Source organism: Ictidomys tridecemlineatus, chromosome 13 (genome assembly GCF_052094955.1).
Source record: "Ictidomys tridecemlineatus isolate mIctTri1 chromosome 13, mIctTri1.hap1, whole genome shotgun sequence".
In the NCBI taxonomy this organism is placed as follows: Eukaryota; Metazoa; Chordata; class Mammalia; order Rodentia; family Sciuridae; genus Ictidomys; species Ictidomys tridecemlineatus.
In genome coordinates, this window is record NC_135489.1 from 26,276,341 (window position 1) to 26,293,096 (window position 16,756).

A 16,756-nucleotide genomic window follows, 5' to 3' on the forward strand; every position below is an offset into this window, starting at 1 on the left:
TTCTGAGTGGGGAGAGCTGTTGCAGGAGTTGGGAAGCCGGAAGGAAGCTCTCCTGCATTCCATCTGGATGTGAGGGGCGCCTTCCAGGGCTGAATGCCAAGAGGGTTCCGGCCAGAGCCTTGCACTCCCTCTTCTCTGCCGGGGGTACACTCTCCCCAGATATTCCCTGTATCATTTCAGTCTCTGTGCAGGGGGAAAGCCTCCCGATCAACTCACTGAAACAGCCACTTCCTTCTGTCTTCACCCTACTGCACAGCGCTTACCGCTTCCAGGTGAGCCCTTATAAATTTGTTTCCCCTTGGCCTCCATCCTGGTCTGTAGAATTCCTGCAAGCAGGGAGTTGTTTTGATCATGACTGTATTTCTAGTTTGTGTCACCTAGAGTTGTCCAATAAATAGTTAGGGAACTTGGTTTGGACTGAGTCTTATGGATCCATTCATTCATTTGTTGAAATACTCAATAAATAATCTCCAGGCACCTACCTGCTCTGTGCTTTGGCACTGGAGTGACAGTGGTGAACCGAGTGAGGCATGAGCCCTGTATTCTTGGTTATTTGCTGTCATGGGAACAATCAGGAGTGAGTAAGGACAGGTTGTGGATTTTGCAAAAATGCAAAGTACAGAGGGTCAAGGCAGTTCAGTTGAACAGCAGTAATAACTTACACCCCCTGGTGCTTGCTGTGTCCGGCACTGGGCCTCATCCTTTATTGTGTCATCTTATTTAGTCATTTAAAAACCCATGAGGGCAAGAGACTATTATTATGCTCATTTTATAGATGAGAAAACTGAGCTCAGAGAAGTTAAATAACCTGCCAGACCTCCAATAGTTAGGAGGTGTCTCAACTGCGTCCCTGTGGTTCCAAACCCATGTAGTCACCATCCTCTGTGACTTTTCCTGCGACCACCCCTCCCCTACCAGCCATGCATCCTCCCTTTGGTGAGGCTTGACCTGACTGGGAACAACTGTCACCCCTTCCAAGTAAACTCAGGGACACACCTGCAGAATGAACCTTGTCTGGGTTTCGTGTGTGTGTGTGTGTGTGTGTGAGTGTGTGTGTGTGTGTGTGTGTGTGTGTGTGTGAGTGTGTGTGTGTGTGTGTGTGTTTTAAATTATAGTTAAGTGGGTATCTGCCTTTTTGGGACTCATGATCCCTTCGGGAAGCTGATGGAGGCTGAATTCTCCCTAGAATATGCCCCAGGTGGATGGACATGGGCTTTGCCTATAACCTAGAGAGCCTGTGGACTCCCTCAAGTCCTTCAGGAGACCGTGGGGGTAAGAACTAGAGTTGTAGGGTTTTCTTGGGAACTTTCGGCTCCTGATCACTTCCTCATTTGTGATCAAACCAGAATGGCTTCCTTTAAGGGGCTCCTTCTGCACGAGGGCCCAAGTCCAGCCAGCTTCCAAAAGCCCCGAACTAGGTGACCCTGGACGTACCCCCATGCCTAGCCTTTGGTTGGGGATGGTGTACAATCAAGAGAGAGAGAAGTCTTGGTATTGCTTTTAATGAGTGTAGGGCCTGCCTTGCATTTCCAGTGTTTCTGTAGAATTCCATTCTTAGAAACAGCTCAATAATAAAAGGATCCCATGATCCAATAACTCCAGGAGATGATACGCATGAGATTCCTTTATTAAAGGGTCTGAGAAGTCTTGCAATAAAGCGTTGAACTTTATTTAAATACTCAATGTTCCCAATATATTTGACCATAGGTTCCCCCTCTTTAAAAAAATTGGTTAAACATGTGCAAATGCCATCTTTGTAGCACTTTCATGTAGTTCAGCTAATATACCTTGTGATACTACATTAAAGTAGCAGTCCATGGATCACCCTTGGGAAAACACAAATGTCATCATACAGATTTTTCTCTTTCTCCTTTGCTCCTCACTTTTTCCTCCACCCCCCAAAGAGCTAACAGCATAAGAAAATGCATAAAAGTACCAACCGAGTGGTAATAGTAAAAACAATCTCTTAGTAGGCAGCCCAGGGTTATGGTAGCCCCATTTTACTATGAGGAGACTGAGGCTCAGAAATGATTTTTCTGTGGTGACACAGGATCCAAGGAACAACTTCTTGAGTGCAATGGGGATACGTAACCAAGGACAGGGAAGTTGACAAAGACACTGAGCACGTATATTAGGGAAAGGGTGTGAGACATGGCATGTGGCCTTCAAGGTTAGGCACTCTCTGAAAAGTAGACGGGAGATGGTGGCCATTGGGGTCAACGTATATAAGGGTCTCAGTGATCACTTGGTGTTTGTAGGAATTTGTATCTTTGATTTATTCATTCACTCAGCAATCTTTATCAAGTGTCTATATTTTGCTAGGCATGCCTCTGGAAGCTGAAGAATACAGTACTGAAACTCAATGCATAATTACAAATATGCAAATGTAAATTGATAATTTAAGTAATAATTCTTTTGTGAGTTTCAAAGGGAAAATCACACATGACTGAAATGCTCCCTTTTCTGTGAGTGCCTGAGAACAATGCTCAGATATTTAAAAATCAGTAAGCATAACGCCTGGCAGAAGGTCTTTCAGAGAAAGGGGGCACACCCCCAGTTTCTCACCTCTTTTGTATGTCACTGGGCAGTTGTGATCTGACCTGGGACAGGAGGATGAGAAGGGTGTGCCACGGTCCTGAGTCTCCTGTGGGCTGTGCACAGTGTGAGGCTTGACGGGAGCCCTGCTAGAGAACTGATGTCACCCCTTCATAGCCCTGAGTTGGGTGTGGTGGCACATGACTGTAATCCCAGCAACTCCAGAGGCTGAGGCAGGAGAATTGTAAATTCAAGGCCAGTCTCAGCAACTTAGAAAGACCCTCTCTCAAAATGAATAATCACAAAGGCTGGGGATGGAGCTCAATGGGAAAAGTACTCCTGGGTTCAATTCCCAGTACCAAAACAACAATAACAACAACAAAAAAAACCAACCAACATTTCCTGAGAGCGTTGTGCAGACCTGAGGGACAAGGAATAATGGCTTGTTGGAATCAGGTGTGGAAAGACATGCAGACCCAGAATGACCATCACAGGGCCCCGTGGGGAAGCCCCAAAGCCATTCAGAAGGCAAGTGCAGGGAGAGTCCGTCAAGAACGTTAGTGGGGTTTTTTGTGGGTAGATGGGCAGGGCAGGGCGGTGATGCTGACAGCTTTGGGACTGGCTAGGTTGGATCACTGTGGCAGGCTCTGAGGCTTAAGGATTGCCACTGGTTGACTGATAGCTAGCCCTGAAGGGATTATGGCAGGGGACAGCAGCTCTCTGAATAGGAGGTGACTGCGCTGCTCAGTTTACACATGGAAGGCACGTGGCTGGGACTTGGCTGCTGTCTTCAGGAATTAGCAAGGCTCCAGACGCCTGAGCCTCAAGAACACAGAAAATAAAAAATACATATATATACTTATTTTCAAAGCACCAGTCCAGGATTTTGCACAGGGGAACAGGAAGGGGGCATTTTTGGAAAGAAGACACTTGGTCCGGCCTGGCCCTCTTACCTGCTCTCTGTCCTCCCCTCCCAAAGGGTGAAGCAGTCGGAGCTGTTCGACAGGTGGAAGAGCCTCCAGATGTGCAAGTGGGCCATGAACATCTCCGAAGCCAACCAGTTCAAGTACCTACCGTCCGTCGTCCCCCCTCTCCTGGTGTGGCCACACTGTCCCTCTCACTGCCGTCTCTTCAGAGTCCCTCTGACCTGCAAGGCCCAGCTCTGGGAGGCCATCTACCCTGGAGCCGGCCCTGACTGGCTTGGGAGTGTGGGCAGTGGCAAGGTTCCCAGGCCACAGAGGGCAAGGCGGGCAGCCAAACAGCTGCTGTCCCCATCTCTCTCCCGCAGTCCTTGTAGCAATTCTGCAAGGTCACTGCTGTCACATGCAGAACACAGTGGGGGTGAACTGAGGTGCCTAGTAGGGGGGCTATCCTTGCTTGAGGCCTCCCCAGGCCTCTGCAGCCTCACCAACCTGGCCTCCCTCTCTGGGACAGTGCCTCTGACACAACAGCCTCCCCTCTTCTCAGAGCCTGCGTTCTGACAGCCATGCCAGACGCCTGAGCCTGGCTGTAGATTATCTCCTAATTGCTCTCCAACCACAATGAACAGATTACAAACTCCCAGAGAGACAGGAGCTGTCTTAACGTCCTGCTGTGGGTGGCAAGCAGATGGAAGACATCCAAAAATTCTTTTCATTAGTGCAAGTGCTCAGGTTCCACGAGTGTATGGTATTGTGGTGGTGCAGGTAACCCGGTAACCCGGATGTAAGCTAGATTTCCACATCAGGTGCAAGTTGAAATGTGCAGGGAGCTTCAGCATGAAGGAATCCTATCCCAGAGCTTGGGAAGAGGGAATGTGACCGAGAATTCTGTATTCTCTTTATAAATCATTTATTCCAGTTTGTGGCCATTCCAGGCCAAGTCTAGAGGTAGAACAGTCGTTTTAAGTAGCACATTTTCAGAAATGGGAATGTCTGAAGAGCAGTGCTAGCGGCCTTTGTGAGATGGCAGAAACCCTGCTCAGGCCCAAAGTAGTTTGCAGAGGTTCACCTTCCCTCAAAGCCGACTGTGAACCTCAGCACTGTGCTGGAGGAGTGGTACGGTGCCAGGGCTGTGCTGTAGTCTGCCCCTCAGAGGGTCACTGTGTGCTGCCCAGATCGATGCCCCTGGAGTGAGAAAGGCCTGGGCCCGCGCAGGGTGGCCGTAGAGCACAGCACAGGGGCAGTCAGCGAGACGACCGTTGTCTAGGCCGAGAGGCTCATCAGTGGGATTCACAAGCCTAAGGAAATAGTGAAGCAACTGGAAAATGACAAGGGAAACACAGGGGTTGCGTGGGAACCCATGGCAGGGATCACAGAGCACTACCCAGGACAGCTGAGACCTTCCAGGGAGGAGGGATGTGGAAAAGGAGGTGTCATGATGAGATTCTTCATGCAGGTTGTAGGAACCCGGTGCAGGACGGGAGGGAGGCCTGAGCTGCAGGAAGGAGCCCTGTAACTGAGTCCTGCTCCTCTCCTGAGGCCTACAAATAGACACTGGCATTTTGGTTCCTATGTCTGTTGCTTGTAAGTTTGATTAGTATGAGTCGATTTCCCCAATGAGGGTATTCAACATGGAGTTCTGCACCAGCGAAGCTTAGGGACAGATGCTGGTTTGTAGTGCTGACCTGTGACATGCCCTGCCAGGCTTCTAGCCTCCCCTCTGGAAGCCTTGGTAACTTTCTGAACCCCACCTCTCCATAGGAAAGACCACTGTCTGTGACTAGCAGCCAGCTGGGCTCTCAGTGAAGTCCCTGCAAGAGACATAATCATTAAAAAAAAAAATATCCCATAACTTTCCCAGCTTTGGCAAGCTGGAGTCACAGAATCACAGGGGTCAGAGTGGAAGAGCCAATTCTGCATGTCGCCTATGAGGAAACAGGCTCAGGGCGGGGAAAGTGACCTGCCTGGAGCCCCACAGCCAGCAGTGGGAGAACAGACACTAGAATCCAGGCCCCGTGTCACCAGGATGGTGACCCAAGTTTCCATCCCAGAACTTGGGCTTTCAGAAATCTCCTCCTGGTTCCTCATTAGTGGTCATTGCAGGGCTCTATGGGGGAAGGTGTCCATCTCCAGGGCTGCCTGGATGCTGGTGTCCCTGGAGGCAGCCAGCATGTGCTCAACCTGCTGCTGCTGCTGCTGCTTTTGGGAGGGAGTGGGCCTCATGGGCCCAGGTCCCTGACTTGAGGGGGCAATGGTTTGTGCCCTTATTCAAGTCCAACACCCTCTGTGTTCAGAGCTTCACGTCCCCAGGGCAGGGTGGCAAGGTGTGCCCAGGATCTGACCCACTGAGGCAGCGTGTGGAGTCTCCTGGTGCCCCCAGAATGCATTGCTGGGTGGAACACCTGGTGCAGAGTGGAGGGGAACCAGGCTCCCCTGGCCTGGCTGGTGCCCGGGCCTGCCCCCCCCCCCAGCCCGTCCTACCTGCAGCTTGTTCCTGATAAAGCTGGTACCTGAGCTTGAGTCCTGTGGCTCTCATCAGGACTCCTTTTATAAAAACCCTGACATTTCTGTTGGAACCAGCAGCATCACCCACCACCCCAGTTTCTGACCCTCCCTTTTTCCTGACTCAGTTTCTGAGTGGTCGATAGCACACAATTCTGTTGGCCATCAGGATCTTGGTTTTGGGGAGACTTCAGACAAGGTGGACGCCTATTCTAGTCTGCCATGGGGGCTGAGGCCCTGAGAGGAGCTCAGGCTCCCCGGGGGTTTCAGTTCAGGCTGCACAAATGCGGCAGGAGTGGCCTGGCTCTGGGCAGCAGGTCTGGATGGAGGCTCCAGTGGGGAACAGCTAAGGGTGTGACTAGCCCCAGGCAGGATTGGGAGGGGGGAGCCCCTGCTGTCAGTGGCTGTCACCCAAGCCCGAGAGGGACATGGTAGATGAGGTTTATGGCTCCCAGTCTGTGCGCCAGCCTTTGGGACAGTGCATTTGTGGGGACAGGGGCAGCAGGAGGCTTCATAGTGGGAGACCTGGTCTGGCTGAAAGGACAGTGCCTGGAGAGGTGTCACTGCTGGAGGGGGAGGGAGCCCCAGTGGAGGTGTGGGCAGGAGCAAGCGTGGGAATCAGGGCCGGGGAGGCTCAGCAGAGTGACCCCTGTGTCCTCGGTAGGCTGTGCTCTGCCTAGTGTCACTCTCCTGTCCTCCCATCCGGCAGGTCCACTCTGTCCAGGTGCTGCAATGCCCCAGCCTTCCTCTTCACCACCCAGAAGAACACGCCACTGGGCACGAAGCTCAAGTACGAGGTGGACACCAGCGGCATCTACCACATCAACCAGGAGATCTTCCGCATGTTTCCCAAGGTGCTCTGTGCGGGGTGCTCTGCGTGGGGTGAGGGAGCCCGTATAGCTGATGCCCTCTGTGTCCATATCTGGTGATTTTGTGTGACTCATGCTCTGTCCTCTGCATCCAAGTGGCTTGTCCTGGTTGACCAGTTGCCTGGGCCCTGTAGCCTGTCTGCTGGCTTCCTTTGGGGTTCTGTCTGGACACTTTGAATGCCAACTGGCTATCACCCATGTGACTTTGGCAAGAAAGTAGTGAAAATCCTAGTTATTGCATTGCTTGCTGAGGACAGACATCTGGGACAGGCATCTCATGTGCCTCCACTCCAGAGGTAGACACAGGAGTGAAAGAGACACATGAAGGCTATGAGCCCCAGAAGGCACCATCCAGGGCAAACCAGGCTCTGAAACTTAGCCCATGTCAGATGACCCTGGGGTCAGTCTTTCACAACCTCAGTCTCTGTGTCTAACAGGGGCTTGGAGTAGGCGTAGATTCAGTTGCTCATTAAAGAACATCCACAATATCCTTAAACCTTTCTTTCCTTCCTTTCACATAAGGAAGTCTGGAGTGGGTGGAATGGGTGGATCAGCCTGGCATGGTGGTCACAGAGTGAAGGATATACACATGTGACCTGTTCAGATCACTGAGGTTCTCTTGGGCTGACCATAGGCACCGTCCCCGGCTCCAGACTCTCACGGAAGGAGATGCTATACTTGTCATCAGATGTGAATGGGGTTTGGCCTCCGAAGAGAGGCAGGTCACACGGGGCATGCGCACTACCACACTTTGGACCAATTGTGGAAATGTTGAGTGGAGCCAGGTGTGGGGGACACACACCTGTGATCTCAGGGACTAGGGGAGGCTAAGGCAGAAGGATCCTAAGTTTGAGGCCAGCCTCAGCAACTTAGCAAGACTCTGTCTCAAAATAATAATAATAAAAAAATACCCAGAATGTAGCTCAGTGGTAAAGCACCCCTGGGTTCAATCTCTAGTACCCCCCCCCCAAAAAAAAAGAGAAGTAATGCTGAATGGAGGTGTGTGCAAGTCTGTCTGGATGAAGCTTGAGGGCCTGGGGGGTGTGAGTGCCACCAAGACCAGTCTCCCTGCAGTCCTACCAGAGGTGCCAGTAAGATTCAGGTTCTGAAACTTAGCCCATGTCAGATGGGGCAGCAGCTAGAGGCCAGTGGTTTCTTCTACTGAGTGGTTTCATCTCAGTGCCGGAGAGGATGGTGGTGAGAGCTACCTTTGCAAGGTGGGTCTTAGCCCTGGAACATGAGGCTGGTGAGGTGACCAGAGAGTGAAACACAGCCAGGCAGGGACCTGGGGAACTGGAACAGCCAGTGGTGTGACTGCAGAGGCCCAGGGAAAGAGCAGAGGTCACCGAACATTTTCTGAAAGAGCCAGATAGCCAATGTTTGGGGCTTTGAAGGGCATATCATCTCCGTCACATCCCACATCCAAGCACTAACGCAGCTATGAATGACAAAGGATGGCAGCTGTGTCCCAATAGCACAGAAATCTGAATTGTGTATAATTTTCACATGTCTTTGATTTGTTTCCAGCCATTTAAAAATCTAAGGGCTGGTGGCGTGGCTCAGGGTAGGGTCTTGGCTAGTGGGTACAGGCTCTGGGTTCCATCTCTAGCAAATATAAAATCTGTTCATAGCTTGCAAGATATACAAAACCAGGAGCTGAGCCAGATGTGGCTCAGGAGCCATAATTTTCCGGTCCCTGAATTCTAATTCAGGTGACATAGAAGGGCACTTCCCTGAAGGTAAGTATTTATTGGGGTTTGTAAAAAATCTCAGCTTCCCAGCCTCCTGTCCCTGCCCTGGACATTCTGATTCCATGATTCTTAGATGAAGCCTAGAAATGGATATTCTCAGGTAGTTCTTGATTTATAGAAGTTTGGAAAACATCCATATAAAACATAATAAGGCTTTTATGATTTTTCCAAAGATAACCTTGGTTTTTTCCTTCCTGTGTAAAAGGTAAAGAGTGCTTTCACTGTCCTTGAGACACCTGTGCTTTTCCTGCCCTGGCCCCCTCGGGTCTGTCCCTCCAGGGAAATGGGCTGCGAATACCAAGTCTCCCCGCAGACGCTGCAGGTCTCTAGAGTTAGCCTAATTCCTGATGCCGCTGTAGCACTGTCATGCTCCAGGATAAGCTTCTTCACAGATGGGCTAGGAAGAAGCTGCCTGCAGACTCCCGGGGGTCAGAGGTGGGAGGGCCTAGCAGTAACAGGTCGACCGCGTTTCTCATGGGCAAAGCAGAGACCCACTTTCCTCCCACATTCCCAGTAAGGCTCGCTCATGGGGCTAAGAGACCCTAGAGGTAGACGTGGTTGCAGAGGTGAGCACCCCAGATGAGGGCAGGGGTGACCTTGATTCTGACCGCTGTGCCTTTGCCTCCCCCAGGATATGCCCTACTACCGGTCCCAGTTTAAGAAGTGTGCGGTGGTGGGCAACGGAGGCATCCTCAAGAACAGCCGCTGCGGGAGGGAGATCAACAGCGCTGACTTTGTCTTCCGGTAAGAGAACCCCCTGGGTCTGTACCTGCTGTGGGCCCCACCACCCTCCTCCTCCGTGACACCCCACAAACTCCAGCTCTGCCTCATGCTCTGACGTTGTCCTTCAAACAATTAGCCCCCCATTCCCCAACCCTGCACACCCTTATGCTCTGAGCTATCCTGCTTCCTCTCTCCAGCCCATCCCTTGGGGTAAGTTGTTGGACTCCCAGGTTCTCCATTTTTCCATCTGCAAAATGGGAAGCATGTAAAGAGCAAAGATCAGGCTGTGAGGCCCTGAGGACTTGTGGGCCAGACTGATGGGCACCCACCTCCCTGCCGGTTCTACACTTCCCTGAGTACTGGTTGGAAGCTGGGCAGCCTTGTGGCTTCACCCTGGCTTTAAGCTGGACACTGGTCCTTGTGTCTCCTCTCCCTTATGCAGAATACTCCTATATCTTTGGGGAGCCTGGCTTTCCTCTTTAGCCTGGGTAGCAATGGGTTCAAAATAAGAGCTTCAAGCAAAGACCCACAGGTTGTCTGCAGGGGGATCTCAGGGGTTATGGATCCGCAATCAGGGGGCCACTCAGAGTTGGTGGCAGGGAGGGAGGCAGGGGAGGTTTGGTGTGGCTGGAAATCCTGAAATAAAGGCAGCTTTGCAAATTTTGAGTTCCTTGCAGTGCAACCCCAGCCTTCTGTCCCTAGGAGAAGGAAGCCAAGGACACCCTGCGTCAGGCTTGGAAGTAGCATCACTAACGTGGGTGGGTGGGTGACATGTGTGAGAGACACCTCCTCCTGCTGCCCTGAGTCAGCCCACACTCCCTGAGGACATCGAGAAGCCCTAAAGAAGGTTCAGAGTCCTCCAACATGGCAGTCTTCCCCGAATCCCAAGCCCGGCTACTGGCTTGCTAATGGAGGCCAGGAAGGCCCTCCCGGGTCTTTGGGGTCTATCTGAGCTTCTGTCCAGGTGCTTGGCCTTAGAAAGTCATCTCACTCCTCTGGGCTATGGTTCCTCATCTGCAAAGTGGGGGTTAATGACAGCAGCTTCCCAGAGCTGGGGAATTAAGTGACATAGGCTGCTTCTGCTTTTACGCCTACTGCCCTGGACACTCCATCAGTGCCTAAGAAATGTCAGCTACTGCTCTTTCAAGGTCTTGTCCCCTCCACCTGGAACGTTGCCCACTCTGGCCCTGACCTCTGGCTATGCTGTCCCCTTGTCCTTCAAGCTTAGTTCAGGGATCTCCACTCCTTCCCTCGCTGTCCCTACTTGTACTCTTCATGGGACCTGGCGTTACATCTCATGTGGCATTAGACACCCAGCCCTGTAGTCATGATCAGCCGAGTGGTTTCACTCGTGGAAACTGGAAACACAGAGAATTTCCTGACCGTGGCTGGAACATTGTAATGACTCAGAAAATGAGCGTGGGGTGAAGGGGGTGCAGGAGTGAGAAGGACGGGGTCACAGGATCCCCAGGATGCTGAATGTTGGTAGACTGGTTAAGTCATGAGTTTGAGGCCTGGAAGCCTGCGTGTGAACTAGGGACTGTGTCACCTTAGGCAAGCGACTTAACTGACCATTCCATCTCCCCTTCCTGAAATGCAGGATGAGGGCCACCCCTGGGTGAAGATTGAATGAGTTAATACGGGCAAGGTCTTCCAGCAATGTGGGACACACACTAAGCTTTGCTATAATACAAATTTCCCTTTTGATATTCTCTCATTTTACAGATGAAAGCAACTGTGGGGGGTGGGTGACATTCCAGGCCCAGACCACATGGCTGGTCACGGTCAGACTAGGGATGTGGCTCTTGTCCTGCATCTTCGTGCAGTACCATGGCCTCTCCTCAGCTCCCCAGGGGCCATGAAGCATTTCCCTGGGGCGTGCTCTCGTCCTACCACCTGAGCCAGGTGTAACGCACAGTTGTTTGTGTTGGTTTTGGAGTCACGGGGTCCTCTCATTGTCATCACTGTCTTTGTCCTAGTGGGACATTAGTGGCAAAGCCTTGCTGAGTGCCTGCCATGCATATCCAAGATTTGCCAATCCCTTTTGTGTCCAGCGATGTCCCTACTGGATAGGACATCCAGTTTTGGGAAAGCGCCTTAGGCTCAAGGTCAGACAGATGTGTCCCCAGCCATGACTCAACCACTTCACAGCTTCAGGTCTCTGGACTTCTCCAAATGTCTTGCTTCTCATTCACAACACAGGGGACCTAATATCTGCCCCTTAAGGTTATCCATGTCTCGAATAATCCTGAGATAGCTGCTGGCATGTTGTAGGTGCTCAATACATGATAGCTGACTGCACATCCCCTGTCTGTAAGCGGAATGTAAAACCTGCCTTCCACAGTGGTCTGATAGGAGAGGTATAGTTGGGTATAAGACAGGTGATAGTCCTAGTCCTGTTATCCAGGGTTGCTCTATTCAGTTGTTCCTTTATCCATGACTTCTCCTGGATAAAGAGCAGACACTCCTTTGCATGGCTCTCAGTCCTTTGTAGTCCAGCCCCCTTTTCCCTCTCTGCCCTCTGCTTCCACCACCCTCACTCTGCTGTAGTTACTAGGCTTCAATCATTCCCAGATGCCTCCTGCTTTCTTCTACTACAGGACCTTTCCACAAGACCTCTGTCTGAAAATGCCCATGACCTTCGAATTTACCCAGTTAACACCCACTCCTTTTCAGTGTATTTATTCATTCATCATGTACTATTTGATGCAAAAACAAAAAACAAAATTGTACCACATCTCTAAGTACGTAGAAAATAATAAAATGAATATCTTAAACCAACCACTTAATTTAAAAGTTGAAGATTTGCAACAAGGCAGTCTATCAACTTCCCCATTCTACTCTTTTACCCCAGAGGTAATCGCCACCCTGAATTTTGTACTTATCATTCCTTGATTGTTAAAAGTGGTTTCATTCCATGTGGATTTATCTCTGAATACTTTGTTAACTTTCACTGTTTGGGGTCAGTTTCCTATTACTGCTGGAACAAGTCTCCACAAGTAGTGGCTTGAAACAGCACAAGTTTGTCATCTTACTGCTCCAGTGGTCAGAGTTCTCAGTGGGCTGCAGTCAAGGCACTGGCAGAACTGCGTCCCTTTCTGGGGGCTGTAAGGGAGGACAGGTTGCCCTTTCCAGCTCCTGCCTTCCTTGGCTCAATGCCAGCAGCGTAGCATCCTCCCGTCTCTTTCTCTGGATCTGCAGAAACATGTTTTCTTCTCTTCCTTTGTTGTGACATCACTTTCTCCTGTATGACCCTGTGATGACCTTGGCTTCATCAAGGATGATCCCCTCTCTCAAGCTCCTTAATAGTTGCAGCTGCAGAACCTGTGAGCAGAACCTATTCATAGGTTCCAGGTATTAGGATGTTTAAGGGCATCTTTGGTGGCCGTGACTCTATGGCAGGGGCTTTGCACAGAGTTTGCTCCGGTGCATACTCTGCAACTTGCTCTGTCACTCAGTACTGCATTTCCAAGACTCACCTTTGACCATTCCCACCTTTAACCAGTCTTCCACTGGTGGGCTTCTGCTGCTTCCTCCTTCTGACCTCAGAGTAAGTGTCGCTTCCTCAGAGAAGTCTACCCCTATGCAAGGGGGTGCACCCCAGCCATCGTCCACTTAGAGCCATGACCCTGTCCTCCTGAGGTCATAGTGATAGTCCTGGTCCTGTTATCCAGGGTTGTTCTATACAGAGCTTGTAACTATACAATTCCTCTGGTGGTTTCTTTGCCTGCTGGGTCTGGAACTTCAGCAAAACCAGTGACTGGGCCTGTTTGCTTGCTCTGATGCTGGACACGGAGCAAGAGGGCTGCTGTCTTATTACCTGGCCCCAGAGGTCTGGCCCAGCGGTCCACCTCTGCATCCCTGTGTCCATGTGATCCCTTCCTTACCCTTGCCCCCTCCCAGTGTCATCTGTACAGTGACTGACCCCCTGCCTGGGCTGCCTTGTGTCTTCTGCAGGTGCAATTTACCCCCCATCTCAGAGAAGTATACCGTGGATGTGGGGGTGAAGACAGATGTCGTCACGGTGAACCCCAGCATCATCACGGAAAGGTCAGTGGCCCTTTTTCTTCTATAGCCAACAGTCCCTGGGGCCACTGGGCACTGGGAATGTGGCTGGTCCAGACTGAGGTGTGCAGGCTGTTCCCATGAAATATACAAATATAAATCTTTGAAATGGGTTTCAAAGACTTAATGAGAACAAAAGGGTGTAATTTATCTCATTTAAAAAATATTAAATATTAATTCCATCTTGAAATGATAATTATTTCTTTCTTTTCAAGTTGTGTTTACTAGAATATTTAATATTGCACGTGAGGCCAGCATTGGATTTCCTTTGGACAGTGTGGGCTGGTCAGCCTGCTGTCGCCTAAGGCTGTGAGGAGCCTTCCAGGCTGTGGCCAGGGCTGGCAGCGCCCTACCTGGCTGGGTCCAGGCGGCACTGGGGAAGCCAGGGCCACAGATCTCAGCTCCCTACTCAGCTGCCCCCTGGGGGCGTGCCTGGGAGGTGTCAGGGGAGGGGCCAATTTGTTGAGATCCCCAAGGCCAGGCATAGTCCCACCATCCATGTCACAGTTGAAGATGGAGGAGGAGGAGGAGGAGGAGGAGGAGGAGGAGGAGGAGGAGGAGGAGGAGGAGGAGGAGGAGGAGGAGGAGGAGGAGTTGTTGTTGATGAATTGTATCAGGTGCCAAGAAAGGTAGCAAAGATGGTGCGGAGGAAGAGGCAGGACGGGGTGAGAGGCCACAGAGGGTGGGTTGTTTAAGGTTAAAAAAGTGTGCAAGATAGATGGGGTAAGAGGCTGAGGAGGGTGCTGAGCCAGGTCAGGGCCCATCCTTGGGGAGGACAGTGCTGGGGAGGATGTGAGGACTCTGGACAGCCTGCACGCCCCCGTGCCAAGTGCATCTTTTTGGGTTAAGCATGGCCTCTCCCTTGGCCCCGCAACCACACACTAGATATTCACCCCTTTGGTCTGGACTGATCTCTCCTGCACCACTTAAAGGGCACACCTTTCTCTGTAGCAGCGCGGGAGGAGAAGGGAGGGGCGTGGCCTTGTGAGTTCCCGCCCCCTCCCTTTGCAAAGCTCCCAGGAGGCAGGAGACAGGAAGCAAGGGGCGCTGAGGGGCAGGGGTGGGGTTAGGGATCCGGAGGAGCAGGCGACAGGACTCCTCTCACTCTGGGTCCCCTCGCAGGTTCCACAAGCTGGAGAAGTGGCGGCGGCCCTTCTACCGCGTGCTGCAGGTGTACGAGAACGCGTCGGTGCTGCTGCCCGCCTTCTACAACACGCGCAACACCGACGTGTCCATCCGAGTCAAGTACGTGCTGGACGACTTCGAGTCGCCGCAGGCCGTCTACTACTTCCACCCGCAGTACCTGGTCAACGTGTCGCGCTATTGGCTCAGCCTGGGGGTGCGCGCCAAGCGCATCAGCACCGGCCTGATTCTGGCCACCGCGGCGCTGGAGCTGTGCGAGGAGGTGCACCTGTTCGGCTTCTGGGCCTTCCCCATGAACCCCTCTGGCCTCTACATCACCCACCACTACTACGACAACGTCAAGCCGCGCCCCGGCTTCCACGCCATGCCCTCCGAGATCTTCAACTTCCTGCACCTGCACAGCCGCGGCATCCTCCGCGTGCACACGGGCACCTGCGGCTGCTGCTGATGCGGCCACGCCGGCTGCCCGCCCACAACCGAACCACCTCTCCTCCTCTCTCTTCTGGCGGGACTGGGGGCGCTTGGCCTGGCAGTGCAGGGACCTGGTGAGCAGGCTGTTGCTCTCTCAAGTAATTCAGCTTTGTGCTTGGGTCCTGGGGCTGGAAGTCAGGGCTGGGGTGCTCTGCAGGGTGCTTTCTGCTGGGCACAGCCCCAAATCAGGGGCCTCGGGATTGCAAGTGAATGAAACACATTTCCCCTCAATTTTAGCTTGTGAGAGAGCACAGACTGAAGTGGTCTTGTGGCTGAAGGATGACCCTAAGGACCAGAGGGAGGAAATAGGACATCTGAGCACAGTCAAGATTTCATTCAGGCCTTTGGATTCTTGACTTTTATACCAAGGACTAGCCATGGATTATCATCTCAGAGCTTAGAGGCCAACCAGTGGCCAGATCTTCCAGTGAAGAAAGAGCCGTTCAGAGCTCTTGGGGTGAGCACCCCAGCTGCACCTAGTGGAGACCTGGGTTACTATCTTCCCTGAGAGCCGGTGGCCAAAGACAGCCACACCTTTTCAAACACACCCTGGGACACACACAGTCTTGGTGCCCCTAGGTTCCATCCTGCATTTGACCTCTTGATGAGAAGGAAATAAAACTGGCCAGCCATTTGCACTAAGGTTTCCAAGCCAATGCTATCGACTCAATAAGTGCTTAGCAATTTGCTTCCTCTTCTGTCTCCCTATTTTCAGCTCCATTTTATCCAGGAGTTATTTATAAAGATGCGTTCCTCTTGATGTTCCTGAATACTGCAGAATCCTGCTATACTGTGTTCCTGAATGGGGACAATCAGCTGGAAAATGCTGCCTTGTCACATGAGCTTAGTGACTGGAAGCAAGCAAGGTGGGGCCTCAGACACCAGCATCCCTGAGGTTTCTGCCAGGAAGGCGGGGACCCCCCTGCAGTGTGGGCCTGATGTCTTCACCACAGGGACTCATGGGGCCTGGGCTTCTGAGAATCAGCTGTGCCTAGCCTGAGAGGGGTCCCTTGTCATTTCACATCGGAAATCCTTCCCTCTGCTTTCTCCTCCCCCCAGGGGGTTCCACCATGAATGTGATTGTGCCTAACAGACTCTGCTGGGGAATTGCCTTAGAGCATAGCTGTGTAGAAGCAAAGATGTTAGTGCTGGGAGGCTTCAGCCTGCCCATCCATCTCCTCCTTTCCCTCTCTTGCCCTCTCCTTCCCTTCTGTCCTCTCTTTCCTCTTCCCTTCTTCCTTTTTTCCCTCCCTCCCTCAGACATTTCTGGAGAAGAACCTGTTCTGGTCTTTGATTGACCTTGGGCAGACTAGGGGTGGGGGGTAGGGGGTGGTGACAAAGGCACCATCCCTGTTTCCGAAGGTGGAGGAGGATTACACACATACTGCAGTCCCACATGTGAGCACAGCAGGGAGGGGACCCCCTACCTGATCACCTCATTCTTCAGGCAGAGCTGCAGGGCAACCTGAGAGACAGAAAACACGGACCTGGAAGGATCTCAAAGGCCATTTGTCTCATTTAAGGAAACAGACCCAGAATAGGGAAGTGGCCTGGGTCAAGTCATGCTTGGGGCTCTACCAAGGGCCTGCTGAGGACAAAGCCCTCTCTGGGGGCTGTCTGGGCAGGAGGTGGGCGTGGATAGGGCCAGAGCCTTGGTTGGTGGGATACCAGGATCCCCACAGACAAGGATGTTGGGATTGAAATTTGCGCCAGCCAGGGTCCTCATAGGACCTGGGGATGAAGCATCCTGGTCCATCCCATGTTGGAGTTAGGACAC

The 16,756-nt window shown here is 52.0% G+C and overlaps 1 protein-coding gene across 6 annotated transcripts in view; it reads left to right on the plus strand.

Moving 5' to 3' along the window:
* St8sia5 (ST8 alpha-N-acetyl-neuraminide alpha-2,8-sialyltransferase 5) overlaps window positions 1–15,617 on the plus strand; it is a 73,423-nt gene extending 57,806 nt beyond the window's left edge. For all 6 annotated transcript variants that reach the window (XM_021726520.3, XM_078030086.1, XM_021726521.3 and 3 more), the window contains 5 exons: window positions 3,515–3,601; window positions 6,667–6,811; window positions 9,209–9,321; window positions 13,258–13,350; window positions 14,488–15,617. In XM_021726520.3, the coding sequence (XP_021582195.1) occupies window positions 3,515–3,601; window positions 6,667–6,811; window positions 9,209–9,321; window positions 13,258–13,350; window positions 14,488–14,956 (907 nt within the window). In that variant the 3' untranslated portion in view covers window positions 14,957–15,617. The remainder of the gene's footprint in view (window positions 1–3,514; window positions 3,602–6,666; window positions 6,812–9,208; window positions 9,322–13,257; window positions 13,351–14,487) is intronic.
* Window positions 15,618–16,756: the final 1,139 nt, after the last annotated feature.